The sequence below is a fragment of the Peromyscus californicus genome, unplaced genomic scaffold (genome assembly GCF_007827085.1).
Source record: "Peromyscus californicus insignis strain IS unplaced genomic scaffold, ASM782708v3 Scaffold_11__1_contigs__length_118956290, whole genome shotgun sequence".
NCBI classification, from domain to species: domain Eukaryota; kingdom Metazoa; phylum Chordata; class Mammalia; order Rodentia; family Cricetidae; genus Peromyscus; species Peromyscus californicus.
In genome coordinates, this window is record NW_026294402.1 from 62635945 (window position 1) to 62648795 (window position 12851).

At 46.5% G+C, this 12851-nt stretch overlaps 1 protein-coding gene across 1 annotated transcript; it reads left to right on the forward strand.

The window, feature by feature from the left end:
- Positions 1-8156: 8156 nt before the first annotated feature.
- C2cd4b (C2 calcium dependent domain containing 4B) lies at positions 8157-11231 on the forward strand. The gene has a single exon (XM_052729282.1). The coding sequence runs from the start codon at positions 10074-10076 to the stop codon at positions 11094-11096; it is 1023 nt and encodes a 340-aa protein (XP_052585242.1). The 5' UTR covers positions 8157-10073; the 3' UTR covers positions 11097-11231.
- Positions 11232-12851: the final 1620 nt, after the last annotated feature.

The following is a 12851-nucleotide window of genomic DNA, read 5'->3' on the forward strand; positions in this document are numbered from 1 at the left end:
TTTGATAAATTCTGATGGCTTTTTGGAACATTCCCTGCAGTGTCTCACAAGGTATTCCATGCTAGTCTCAAACTTACCACATAGTCCAGGCTGGCCTGAGAATCATGAGTGCTAGGACTAGCGGTGTGCACCACATACCAGGCTCCATCAGAATGTCTACATAGGCAACCCTGTTAAGTTCTTCTTTTCTAAGGTAGATTCCCCTCAGCCCCATTTTTTTGGCATTATTACAATGGTTAGAACCTCTACTACAAGTTTGAAATAGAGAGAGCATACTTTTCTTCTTTCTGGACTTTAGAAGTTGTTTTGTTTTCAGTAATGACACAGGTTGTAGATTATTGGTAGATGTAGGTGTCTTTAATCCAGTTGAGGAAACTCTTTTCTCATGCTAGTTTGCTGCATGTTTTTAATTAGGAACTGATATTGAATTTTGTTGAGTGATTTTTTTCATCCTTGAAAATGATGGCTGTTATTTTGAAAAAGTAAACCAGATTTGCGTTGTACTGAAGAAAATGGGAGAAGAGATTAGTTTTTTTTTCTTATGACACTCTTGTGATTCTTGAAAGAATCACTGGACTTTTTAAGAACAAACTTTTTCTACAGTAAAATTTTTTTCTCTAGTAAACATTTCAAATATTTTGGTGACTTTCTAAATACTCATTTTGAGTTCTAATTAGGTGTACGTGTGTGTGTGTCTATAAGGTTATGTGCCAGCATGAGTGCAATTGCCCATGGAGGCCAGAAGATGTTTGATCCCTTGGAGCTGGACTTAGAGGTATTGTAAGCCACCCAACCTAGGTCTTGGGAACTAAACTTGGGTCCTCAGCAAGAGTACTAACAGTTCTTGATCTCTCCCTGTCTCCAGCCCCTTAGGCAATCTTTAGGTTTTATAGGCCATGTAAAATATCTGTCATTTATTATTGCTGACCATATTGTTAAATCTTTCAAATATATATTCTTAGCTCACATGAAAAAATTTTAGCCTGCCTACCTGGTTCTTGTCTGGTTTTATGATTTACCATCCAGCAGCAGTGAAAGGAAACATACACAGCCAGCCAAGTCCAGTTATGTCTAACCCTCTACGGAAAGGAAATTCTTTATTCTAGAATATTATTGCCAAGTATTTTTTTAAAGGAATGCTGATTTTCTTTATACTGCATATGTAAATAAAGCAAAGGCAGATAACGGGCAGCTCTTACGGCTTCTCTCAAACTAGGAGTTATTTTCTTCAAAGAATGTGGGATGGAGGAGCCCCTGTAGCCCTCAGTTGTGAGCCTGGATGTTAAAGGGTGGTGACTGATTTCCCAGACACTGGAACACTTGACTCCTTGGCTTGGGAGAGGCACCAGTGGAGACATGGTTCTTTGGTAGTGGACATAGTCTAGATGGGCTGGTTGCCAAGCCTTTAAGACTTCTGAGAGTGCATTTAACCGACAGTTAGGAATGATTATGTCTCAGGTATTGTTCTAAGGAATTGAACTTGGGTTTGTCTGCTTTGCTATACAATGGGGATGACAGTGACCTAGGCATGGCTTCCTTGTAGGGAACTATGTGTTGTCAATTTGGAGTCTGGGGACAGAATCTGGCCCTTACCTTTGTGTCACATTGTCTCCCTGCTACACTACATGGAGTTCTTTCTCAGGTTTCTCCCTTTACACCCTGCTTGTCTTTCACAACACTGAAAAGTCTCATTTGACTTTTTGTGTGTGTGTATACAAGTGACAAGATTTACAGCTTTAGCTGTTAAAAAAAATTAGAGTATCATGTTACCGTGTGTTTTGCTATGTCTCTGCCTCTGAAAGTGAATTTAGAAGTTCTATACCCCTCATGGCTAGTGCATACTAGAGTAAGTGGCTGTGACCACCTATTCCATCCAAGATAGGCGCCCAGGCAATTACCTGACAGGATGGGCAGGATATATATATATATATATATATATATATATATATATATATATATATATATATATATATCCCCTGTCCCCTACTACAAATGAAGGTACGAGTGCCTAGCATAGCACCTAGGCAGATTCTATCCAGAGGAAGATGGAGAAGATGATAGATAGCTGCTGGCTGGAAGTCAAGCTGTTTCATCCCAGAGAACCCTGTGGGCCAGAATAGATTCTCCCACCCGAGGTGTGCCAAAATATCATTCTTGGAAATACCAATGGATGAAAAGTGATGACACTTTTTAAGTATGTACAATCTTAATATTTTTTTAATCAAATCTTCACTTAATGCCAATTTAATTTCTCAAGAATCCAAACTTTGGAGTGAGGAGGGCTAGTATATTTGTGAAAAAAGGCAGAGATAAGAAGTTTGGATGTTTGGGGCTGGAGCTATGGCTCAGCAGGAAAGAGCCCTTGCCATTCTTGCAGAGGACCCGGGTTCAGTTCACAGCATTCACATAGAAGATCACAATTGTAACTCCAATTCCAGGGTGTCTGGCACCCTCTTCTGGCCTTTGTGGGCACTAGGCATGTGCACAGTGCACAAACACACATGTAAACAAAACACCATATACATAAAAATCTTTTAAAAATAGAAAGGAAAGAAGACAAGAAGAGGAAGGCATCCATCCAGGCTTTGCTTTTCCTCTGACCACAACACAGAATTCTATAGTCACATGGAGCTGAAGACCATTTGTCAGGATACCTTCACAGATCAGTTGGATCAAGCTGGATCAATTGTACTGTGTGTGTGTGTGCGTGCGTGCGTTAAACATGGTGTGTTTAACCTCTCTGTATAGCCACTGTCTTTTAGGACACTGCTTTTATAGGCTAAGAAACAAATTTCAAATAGCAAGTCCTTCAGTCCTCTCTCCTTGATAATTCTTCTTAAAGTACGTACTCCCAGGGACAATGATGTCCACCCTCGTGTCTAATGCTCAGCTGTACCACTGAGCTGCTCCTGTGCATTGCTGTGCACTGCGCTGAACCAAGCCAGGTTGTGGTCCCAGAGGTTCCTATAGAAACAAACTTAGGTCCCCAGTTGTCTTGTTCTTACACATGTGCCCATTAGATCAAGTAAGGACATCGAGGGAATGCACACTGTCACCAGGCTACGTCAGTAGCTGTGTTTTAGCTTTTGACATTGTCCTTTACAAAGTTTGTGCTTGAGAACTGTCCAATTGAATCAACAAATGTAAAAACAAAACAAAAACAACAACAAAACAACTGTCTTGTGCTTTCAAGGAATACATGTCCTCCATTCTACTATATACAGCCTTTTCTTAAGTTTGTCTTCTTCCAAGTTCCGGAGCTGAAGTGGCAACTCATGATGCAGTCACTCACTCAAAAGCCTGTCTATCTGGGCCCTCCAGCTGTGGCCGTTTACTAGAACTTATTTATTTTCTGCTTAAAGAGGTTTGGATGTGTCTCTCTGGAAGTATCACCTTCTCAAGGCAGGAGTTCATCTGTCCATTTAATTCATCTACACTTGGACAAATTCAGGCAAGCAAATTTATAGGCACATCTCCAGCCATCCAGAGTCATTTTAGTGCATATTCTTGTAACTTTGTGTTTGCCCAGTACATCTTTTAAGTAATTGAATCTACTTACATCATCTTGTAGCTTTTTAGGTGGGTTTTTTTTTCTAAGCTTATTATGTCCTAAAGCACCACACTGAAAAGTAATGCCTTGACATATGCTTTATTTCACAATTCTACTTTTGCCCACAGGTCCCATTGCAGAAGATGAACGGTCACCAACCAGAGATCCAGACAAGGGCCTCAGGATGTGATATCTGGAAGTTTTTCTGGCATGGGAAGGGGTACCATTTTTCTGGGGGAAGGCAGGTACCATTCTACACAGCATCATGGGATTGGTAGATTCTATGACATGGATGTTTCTTGGAAATAGTGGGGTCCTGCTTGTAGAACGCTGCTACTATCACCTTCCAGCTTCGAGGGCCATACACAACGCATCTCTTGAGGTGTCTGTCAACTCACAATGTATTTCAAAAATATTAGAACACTATAATGTGTACGCCTGATGACATATGAACTGAAGAAAATGTGTATAAAACATCTTCCAAACATAAAGGAAATGTTTGGTTCTGTATGTGATAATGGTCTCTTCATATTATTTGAGTTCAAAGATGTTGTATTTGAGTCTTTAACTCAAAAAAGAGCTGTGATAACTGTTCTGTATTAACCTGTGGAGGCTTCTTAATTGCTAGCTTAATTTCATCTGAAGTGGAAACAAGTAGTGGACTATGGAGACCTTTGTCTCTGGCCCATTGGGTTGGGTTGTGCCTTAGTTACTGTTCTATTGCTGTGATGAAACACCACGATCAAGGCAGCTTATAAACGGAAGCATTTAATTGGGGTCTTGATTACAGTTTCAGAGGGTGAGTCTACGACCATTATAGTGGGAAGCACGGGGGCAGACAGGTAAGCATGGGACAGGAGCACTAGCTGAGAGTTGCCATCTGGACAAAAGGTGGAGGCAGAGGAGAGGGAATGAGACCGGGCCTCCATGGGCTTTTTAAATATCAAAGCCCATCCCCAGTGACACACATCCAAGAAGGCCACACCCAATCCAACAAGGCCATACCTCTAGTCCTTCCCAAACAGTTCCATTAGCTGAGAACCAAGCATTTACCACCATGGGTTGCTTCGATGCTGCTCCTGTCTAAGCCCCATGGTTTCAGATCCAGGCATCTCCCCTGTAACTCCAACCTCGTGGGCTCACTTTGCTGTTGATCTTGGTAGTTCTAGGCCTAACACACAGCTTCCCTTCTCATGGGGGGGGCACTGCCTCAGGAGTGCCAAATGTAAACAGAGTGCTGGTGTTGGTTGGGTCTTAAATGTCCCACCAAACCTCCTGACGCATCATGTAGCAGTGTTCAGAGCTGCACTCTAGTGAGATGTTGGCATCCCAAGAGTCCTGATATTGACATGTATTAATTCATTCACGGCCTCATAGTCTAATGGGAAGTGAGGGGTAGTTGGAAATGCTCCACCACCCCTGGCCTTCTGCCTTTCACAGCACTGGAGTCTTCAGCACGCAGCAGTGTAGCCTACTGATTGCCTCATGCAGCATCAGATGGCACTCCAAGAGAATGGCTCAAATCCGGGAACTTTGGGGATGATCAGTTACAAAAAGCACTGCTTGGGGAACAGAATAGGAGCCTTGAGAGTACACAAGGTGGCTTACCCTTGCAATCCCTTCCTTGGGGAGGCTGAGGCAGGGGGATCATGATTTTGAGACCATTTTAGACTAGACTTCCACATCTGCCTAGAATAAAAAAGCCATTTTTCCTCTTGTAGTGCCTGCAACTGATGCTGCATGAGAGTAATCGACTATGTCAAACTATGCATTCAGAGGAAGGCCTTGTCTAAAATGACAGGATTTTGATTTTATGTATATGGGTGTTTTACCTGCAAGTATGTCTGTGTACCACATGCATGCTTGATGCCTTTGGAGGCCCAAAGAGGGAGTCAGATCCCCCGGAATTAAGGTTATAGATGGGTGTGAGCTGCCATGTGGATGCTGGGAATAGAACCCAGATCCTCTGGAGGAGCAGCCAGTGCTCTTAACCACTGAGCCATCTCTCCAGCCCCAAGATAAAGTACAGTTGGGCATCACAAGCAGGCCTTAGCAATGGCTCAGCAATGTATTCCTAAATTGTGAATGACCAATTTCCATTTCCTCAGCTGTAGCTTGAGTATTAGATTTCCATTATCTGAAGGATTAAGTAAGTACAATGTTTGCAAAAATGATTAAGGGTTCTGTGTACACTGTACCAACGTGAAGGAGACAAACATCTGACATCAAAAGAGAAAGCCTGATGACTGTTAAAAGGTAACCACAAGTTAGTCTGGATAGTTACCTTAAATATCTTTTAAAAATGATAGGGAAAAGCCTGAAGGGAGAAGAAAAGGGACTGATTTGATTAACTTTTCCCACCATTTATCCACCGGATGCACAATTACATAGATCTACCACTCTATCTCAGGACACACTCTGCCTTAGAGAAGACCCTTCACCAATGACTCTTCAGATGACTGAATCAGAGGGAGTAATGTGGTCGGGGATCCTCAAAGACGCCTCTGCCTCTGCCTGAAATTGGCTTTAGCTGAATGGTTACTTCTCCCTGACCCTGGTGGGTTCATATGGACCAATACTTGTCCAATTACAAAAAAACAAACAAAAAACCTGCAAGATAAATGTGATTAAGAAACAAAATTTGACCGGGCGGTGGTGGCGCACGCCTTTAATCCCAGCACTCGGGAGGCAGAGCCAGGCGGATCTCTGTCTCTGTGAGTTCGAGGCCAGCCTGGTCTCCAAAGCGAGTTCCAGGAAAGGTGCAAAGCTACACAGAGAAACCCTGTCTCAAAAAACCAAAAAAAAAAAAAAAAATTGGTATTTATACAGAGGGAAACTTCACTTTTCCTCATATTTAAGGATCTGGACATGAGTTATTCCAAAGAAAGGATGGTAGTAAATATACAAGAGTAGACCCAGGTGTTGTAAGAATGGACATTCTCCCAAAGCTTGGTGGCACAAGTCTACAACGCCAGCATTAAGGAAGCTGAGGCAGGAGGCTCACCAAAAATCTAAGGCCAGTCTGGGCTATCGTGTGAGACCATGTCTCAAGTAAGCAAGCAAGCAAGCCAAATTCTGGTTCTCCAATAAGTCACACAACATCTCAATTATAAGAGACCAGAGTGAATGGGGGAAGAAAGGAAGTGATCAGAAATTAGCAAGAAAGCTAGAACTCAGCAGGTGTGGCCAGAATCACTCGAATGACCCTAGACAAGGTCTTGAGTGTGCACCTCAGTTTCCCATCTGGCAAACATCTGCCTCACTGGTTTATTACAAGAAAGCAATCAAATAATGTAGCTAGCTAGTAAAATAAGTGGTTGGAAGCACCTGACAGTCATAAGAACTGGGTGGTAGATCACTATCAATTTAATGCAATATAACTCATCAAATATTGACTGAGCCCTCACTATTTGCCTAGGATTGTATTCCTGGTGCTGGAATTGAAAGGGTCTGAGTAAGATGTCAGGTTAATGACTTGAACAGGATAACAGGAATGAAGGCAGTTTGGGCCTGTATTAGAGGGATTTTATTATATATATAAATATATGTGTATATATGTTATATATTCATAGGAGGTGCTCTAACCATTAGTCTGTGTTGCTCTAGTTCTCATTTCTTCCTTCCGTCCTCCAACTATTCACTCAGGTTCCTATAACTCATGACACATATGGTGTTGTCTTATTCTATTGCTGTGAAGAGAAACCATGACCATAGCAACTCTTATAGAAACATTTAATTGAAGTGGCTTACATTTTCAGAGGTTTAGCCCATTATCATCATGGTGCAACATGGAGGCATGCAGGCAGACATGGTGCTGGAGCAGGAGCTGAGTGTCCTACATCTTGACTCACAGGCAACAGGAAGTAGTCTGTCTCACTGTGCATGGCTTGAGCACATATGAGACCTCAAAGCCCACCCACACAGTGACACATTTCCTCCAACAAAGCCACACCTCCTAATAGTGCTGCTCCCTTTGAGGGCCATTTTCTTTCAAGCTACCACAGGTGTCTCGAGGACTTTTGTGACATAGGCAGTCTATTAGGCAAGAGGAAGCTGCAAGTGGACATTTCTAAAGCATGTAAAATACCACAGAGCTGTGTAGACCAACATTGGAGGGAGTGAGGATGAGCTACAGGAGAGGAATTGGGTCAAGGTTCCTTGCCGGAGGCACAGCTTAAGGAAAGCATTGGAGGAACCACACCTGCCCAACATGCAGTCCTGTCTTCTTTAAAGGAAAGAAATGGCTGATGCCTAGTCACCCAGAAGGCTGGAGTGAATGTTGTCTGGCAACCCGGTGATTTTTCTTATTTTTCTGTTCTCAGGAGCCAGGCTTCCTGAGTCCTCCAAAATCCAGGCCCTAATCCTGAGCTTCGTCTCCCAGCAAATAGAACCCATTCTTATGAACGAGGTCCCATGTACTTTGCAGCATCCACCAACAGAATCTGCTTATTACAAATCCTTCCTCTTTAGCCCCTTGCCCCGAGCACTGTCTAGCAGTCAACAGAACTCATGCTTTTTCTTTTTTTTTTTTTCAGAGCTGAGGACTGAACCCAGGGCCTTGCGCTCTACCACTGAGCTAAATCCCCAACCCCAAAGAATTCATTCTTATTGTAAAGGTCACACATGCTTTGCTACCATGCTAGGGAGTTTCTATGTAGTGATGCCTAAAGCTTTATTGCGATCACTGTCATGTGGAAACCTTTCTCCTTTCTGCGTTTAAATGTGTACGAAAAATACAGAGGTCGAACTCTGGAAGTTTGGACGCAGCATTTGCAAAGGTGGTGCCGACCATCATGCTTCACCTTGCACAGATCATTTCCCTGAAGTCCTTGAAGCTTGCGGGAGTCCCTGCCAGTTCCTGATGGGATGATGCCCACAGAAAATGAAAGTCAGCTGGGTTTGGTGTCAGAGGCCTGTGTTTCCAGCAATCAAGAAGGGGAAACAGTTGGATTACAAGTTTAAAGCCTGCCTAGGCTACAGACTGAATTCCAGGTCAGCCTGGGCAGCTTGGTATGAACCTTTCTCAAAATAACTAAATTGGTCTGGGGATGTAGTTCAAGGGCAGTCTTTATTTGCTATGTGCGAGTCCTGGGTGCCATTCTCAATTAACCCCCACCCAAACAAAACGAAAGAACAGAGAAAAGGCATTTCAGACTAGGAAATGTCATATGCCAGATAGGGTGCAGCTTTCCATATTAACATGCTCTTTTTAGCCTTTGTGGTGTTTTTCCAAGTCTCTCAGATTTATCTTTCACACCTCAGAAAATAAAGGTTAGGCCTTGGTAAGAGGGTCCTTAGATTTTGTTTAGGTTTTTTTTTTCCTGGATAGGTCCATATTAGGGCAAAAAGAAAATGGTAGCTTTGGAAAATCAAGTATTTTTAGGGATCTGACCAAAAGTTCCATCTTTTGCCCTAGCAAAAATTTCTGAAAATTTTACACATTATTTATTCATCCAGGGCATCAGTGCCTCAGGCATCTGGTAGCCTAGGCCATGTGATATCAGGGAGAGTCCAGCAGAGGGAGACAGAGGCTAAATAAGGTGTGGACCCCGGATGACTTAACTCAGGTCTTCACAGTTTTTGAGTAAATGAGGATACAGAGCCACTCTATCCAACCTTTTAGCCCGCCCAGTGTTGAATACAAGTCGTCTGAATATGTTAAGGATAGGCTGACTAATGCGTTTTCAACTTCGGAAAACTGCATGTAACCCCATCCTCAACGGACGTGCCTAGTTTAGTCTGTGCTTGGAAACAGGCATCCACCACCTGCACACGGTGATGAATGGCGGCAGAAAAGTAGGAGCCAGTGGAACGTGAGTGTAGGTCACGCGCCTAGTGGGGGACCGGATTTACTTTGTCACCAAATACAGCTGTCCGTTTCCTCATCCTTCCTAGCCTTCTCTGTGAGGCCACAAACACTTTGAACTGCCAAATACTCTTTGGCAGGGTGACCGGCTGGCCTCTAGTCACCTGCAGCATTTCCCAGGCCTGTATGCGGCGCTCAAGCCAAGGGACAGCCGAGGTAAGTCCCTGAGCTAGCTCCTGCGACACCCGTACAGCGGCTGGGGACTTGGTAGGAAGAGATGGCTGCAAGGCGGGCCGTCCGTTGTCCCTTGGGATTGGGCTCCTGGCGGCTGGGCGGGATTCCGGCTATGATATAAGAGAGCAGAGAGCCACTGTCCCAGCTGCAGCGCTGAAGGTGGAGCTGTGAAAGGGAGATCATCAGTTGTGCTCTTGCAATCAGACCCAGCGAGACTGAAGAAGACAAGGTCTAATTTCTATATATATATATTCATGTACTTAGTTTTGATAACTGGAAGGCAGGGTGGATGTGAAGATACGCCAAAGGCTCGTGCTGACCCGGAGCCCTAGACGTTTGGGATCTAGAACTAGAGGATCTAGAATCTAGTATTTCAGAGGATCTAGGGAGGGATCCACTGGACTCCAGGCGCCCAAACTCAACTGTTTTTCTCTGTGTTGCAGGCACGCTTCCATCCGCCACGCTCAACCCCAGGCTACGAGGATGAGGCTCCTCAGTCGACTCCGCTCCTCCGCTCCTGAGCCCGCCTTCTCCAACGTGCTCACCCCGGGCCGCATCCCTGAGTTCTGCATCCCCCCGCGGCTGCCGGTCCCCGGCGTTGCCGAGTCGCCGCATGCGGCCGCCGCACTGCCTTGGCGCTGCGCGGCCGAACCCGACCTGTGGCCGCGCACCCCAACCGACCACGACGATAACGAGTACGACCACGCGGGTCGCACCGACTGGGACCCGCGCTCACAAGCCGCACTCTCGCTGCCGCACCTGCCCCGCGCACGCACCGCCTACGGCTTCTGCGCGCTGCTCGAGAGCCCGCACACGCGCCGAAAGGAGTCGCTCTTCCTCGGCCACCCAGGAGTTCCCCGGCCCGGACTTCGCCGCCGCGCGCACACCTACGCGGGCCCGCGGCCAGCCTCGGACTCTGCGCGTGCCGCCCCGATTGATCTGGACACTGCCCCGCCACCTGCTCCTGTGCCCCGCGTGCGTCGCCTCCTGCGCGCCTCGGATGGGCTGCTGAGCCGCGCGCTGCGGGCCCCTCGAGGTCGGGCCAGTGCGCGCCCCGCGCCCAGTGGAGACAAACAGGAGAGCGCCGCCTCCTGCGCGCCCCCGGACCCCACCGACCCGGATCCCAAGCGCCTGCAAGCCGAGGCCAGCGTGGCTCTGGGCCGCGGGGATTGCACGCTGCGCCTGGCCGCCGAGTACTGTCCGCGCAGCGCGTGTCTCCGCCTCCGCCTGCTGCGCGCTGAGGGTCCGGCCGCCGCGCTCGAACCCCGAGCCCTGGGCTGCCGCCTCAGCCTGGTGCTGCGGCCGTCGGGCCAGCAGCGCGCCAGCGTTTTCCGACGCAGCCGCAAGGCCGCCCTGGACCAGGACTGCTGCTTCGATGGGCTCTCGGAGGAGCAGCTGCGCCGCCTGGCCGTGCGCATCAAGGCTGAGAGCAAGGGTCGAGGGCTGGAGCGTGGAAGGCCGCTGGGCCAGGGTGAGCTGCTGCTGGGCTCGCTGCTGCTGCTCTGAGCCCTGATTCCGTGGGGCCATGGACACTGAAGGTCGCTTGGCCCTGAGATGCTCACACTCTTGACTTTGGGACATTCAGAGCCTCTTGGACGCTGACAGTGCTTTGGCCCTGGGGCACACACAACCTCTTGGTTCTGGTACACTTTCCCTTTTGTACAAAATAAAAGTTATTTATTTTTCTATGTATGACCTTGCAGTGTTGATGTTTTGATTCCTTGGCCTCCACTTTTCTCGTCGCTTTTTGGTAGCAAAAGAAAAAGTAATAGCTTTCTCCGGTCTATTCACACACTCGATCGATCCTCTTTCAGACCATTATAATAGTCAAAAGGAAACAAACCAAACCAAACCAAAACAAAACAAAACAGGTTCTCCCTGGAGAGGAAGAGTGAGACTGGTCGCACACTCACGTGCTTGTTTTTCCTGTTCCCCTGCTTTGTGGGAACACTGAGAGGTTCACGTGGCTTTAAAAAAAAAATTCATTCATTCATTGGTAAAGTGCTCACAATGCAGGCGTGATGTCCTGAATTCTGTCCCTGGAACCCATCTTTTAAAGAGCTTCCCGCACGGGGGAGGCAGACAGGCAGACAGATCCCCGGGCTTGGCTGACCTGCCAATCTAGCCTCCTTGGTGATCTTCAGCCCAGTGGGAGACCCTGTCCCAGAGAGCCAGGTGGATGGAGATGAAGAACAGAGGTTCTAACTTGGCAGGCAGTTGTGCACACGCGGTTGATTATTCTTTCAAAATCATCCCAGACATTAATCTCCATCACAGCGTTTTTCATAAGTGGTACTCACTCTCTCAGTTGTATGTACATCTAATCCCGGGAGAGGCCCTCCTCTGTTCCAAGGACATGTTGGTGAGGAGAGGATCCTGAGAAGCAGCAGGACCTGTTTGTAAGAGAATTCTTCACACACGGTAGGAGCAGAGGCAAGAGAAGAATGTGGGACCTTGAGGGGATGGTGGAGATGGGCATTCCTTTTGTTTCTTCATTGAGGGATCTTTCTGGCCTCTCTAAACAAATTGTTTTTGTGGCCTTGTTCCCATCCAGCTGTGTGTTTAAGTTACAGTAGGACTTCCTAGATGAGTTAAAATCAGTTGTCAATTTCTTGAACTGTGGGTTCTGAGAGTTTTTTTTTAAAGGTTTATTTTTATTACTTTTGGAAATTATGTATAGGTGTGTGTATCTGTGGACATGTGCACCTGAGTGCAGGTGCTAGTGAAGCCAGAAGTATTGGATGCCCTGGAGCTGGAGTCACAGGAAGAGGTTGTGAGCCATCTGACTTGGGTGCAGGGAATGGAACTTAGGTCTTGGGTCAGAGTGGCAAGTGTTCTTAACCACTGAGCCATCTCCCCAGCCCAATAAGAGTTTCTTAATACGGTTTGTTTTCATCTGTTGACTCTTCAAATAGATTGGAGCTCACCCGAAACTGATTACACCCAAAGGGTTACCCGCATTATAGTAGAAGGTCGGATAGACTTGGAAACAGATGAGGTCAAATCATTTGTTTTCTTTCTGCCAGTTTGCTTGTCCAAGTGTCCTTTGTTTCATTAGTGAAACGTTTACCTCTGGGGGTTTTGCAAAGAGATGCTTGGACCCCAGTCAACTCTCCCCTCCCCACAGGGTTTCTCTGTGTAGTTTTGGAGCCTGTCTTGGATCTCGCTCTGTAGCCCAGGCTGGCCTCAAACTCATAGAGATCCACCTGGCTCTGCCTCCCTAGTGCTGGGATTAAAGGTGTGCGTCACCACCGCCCGGCA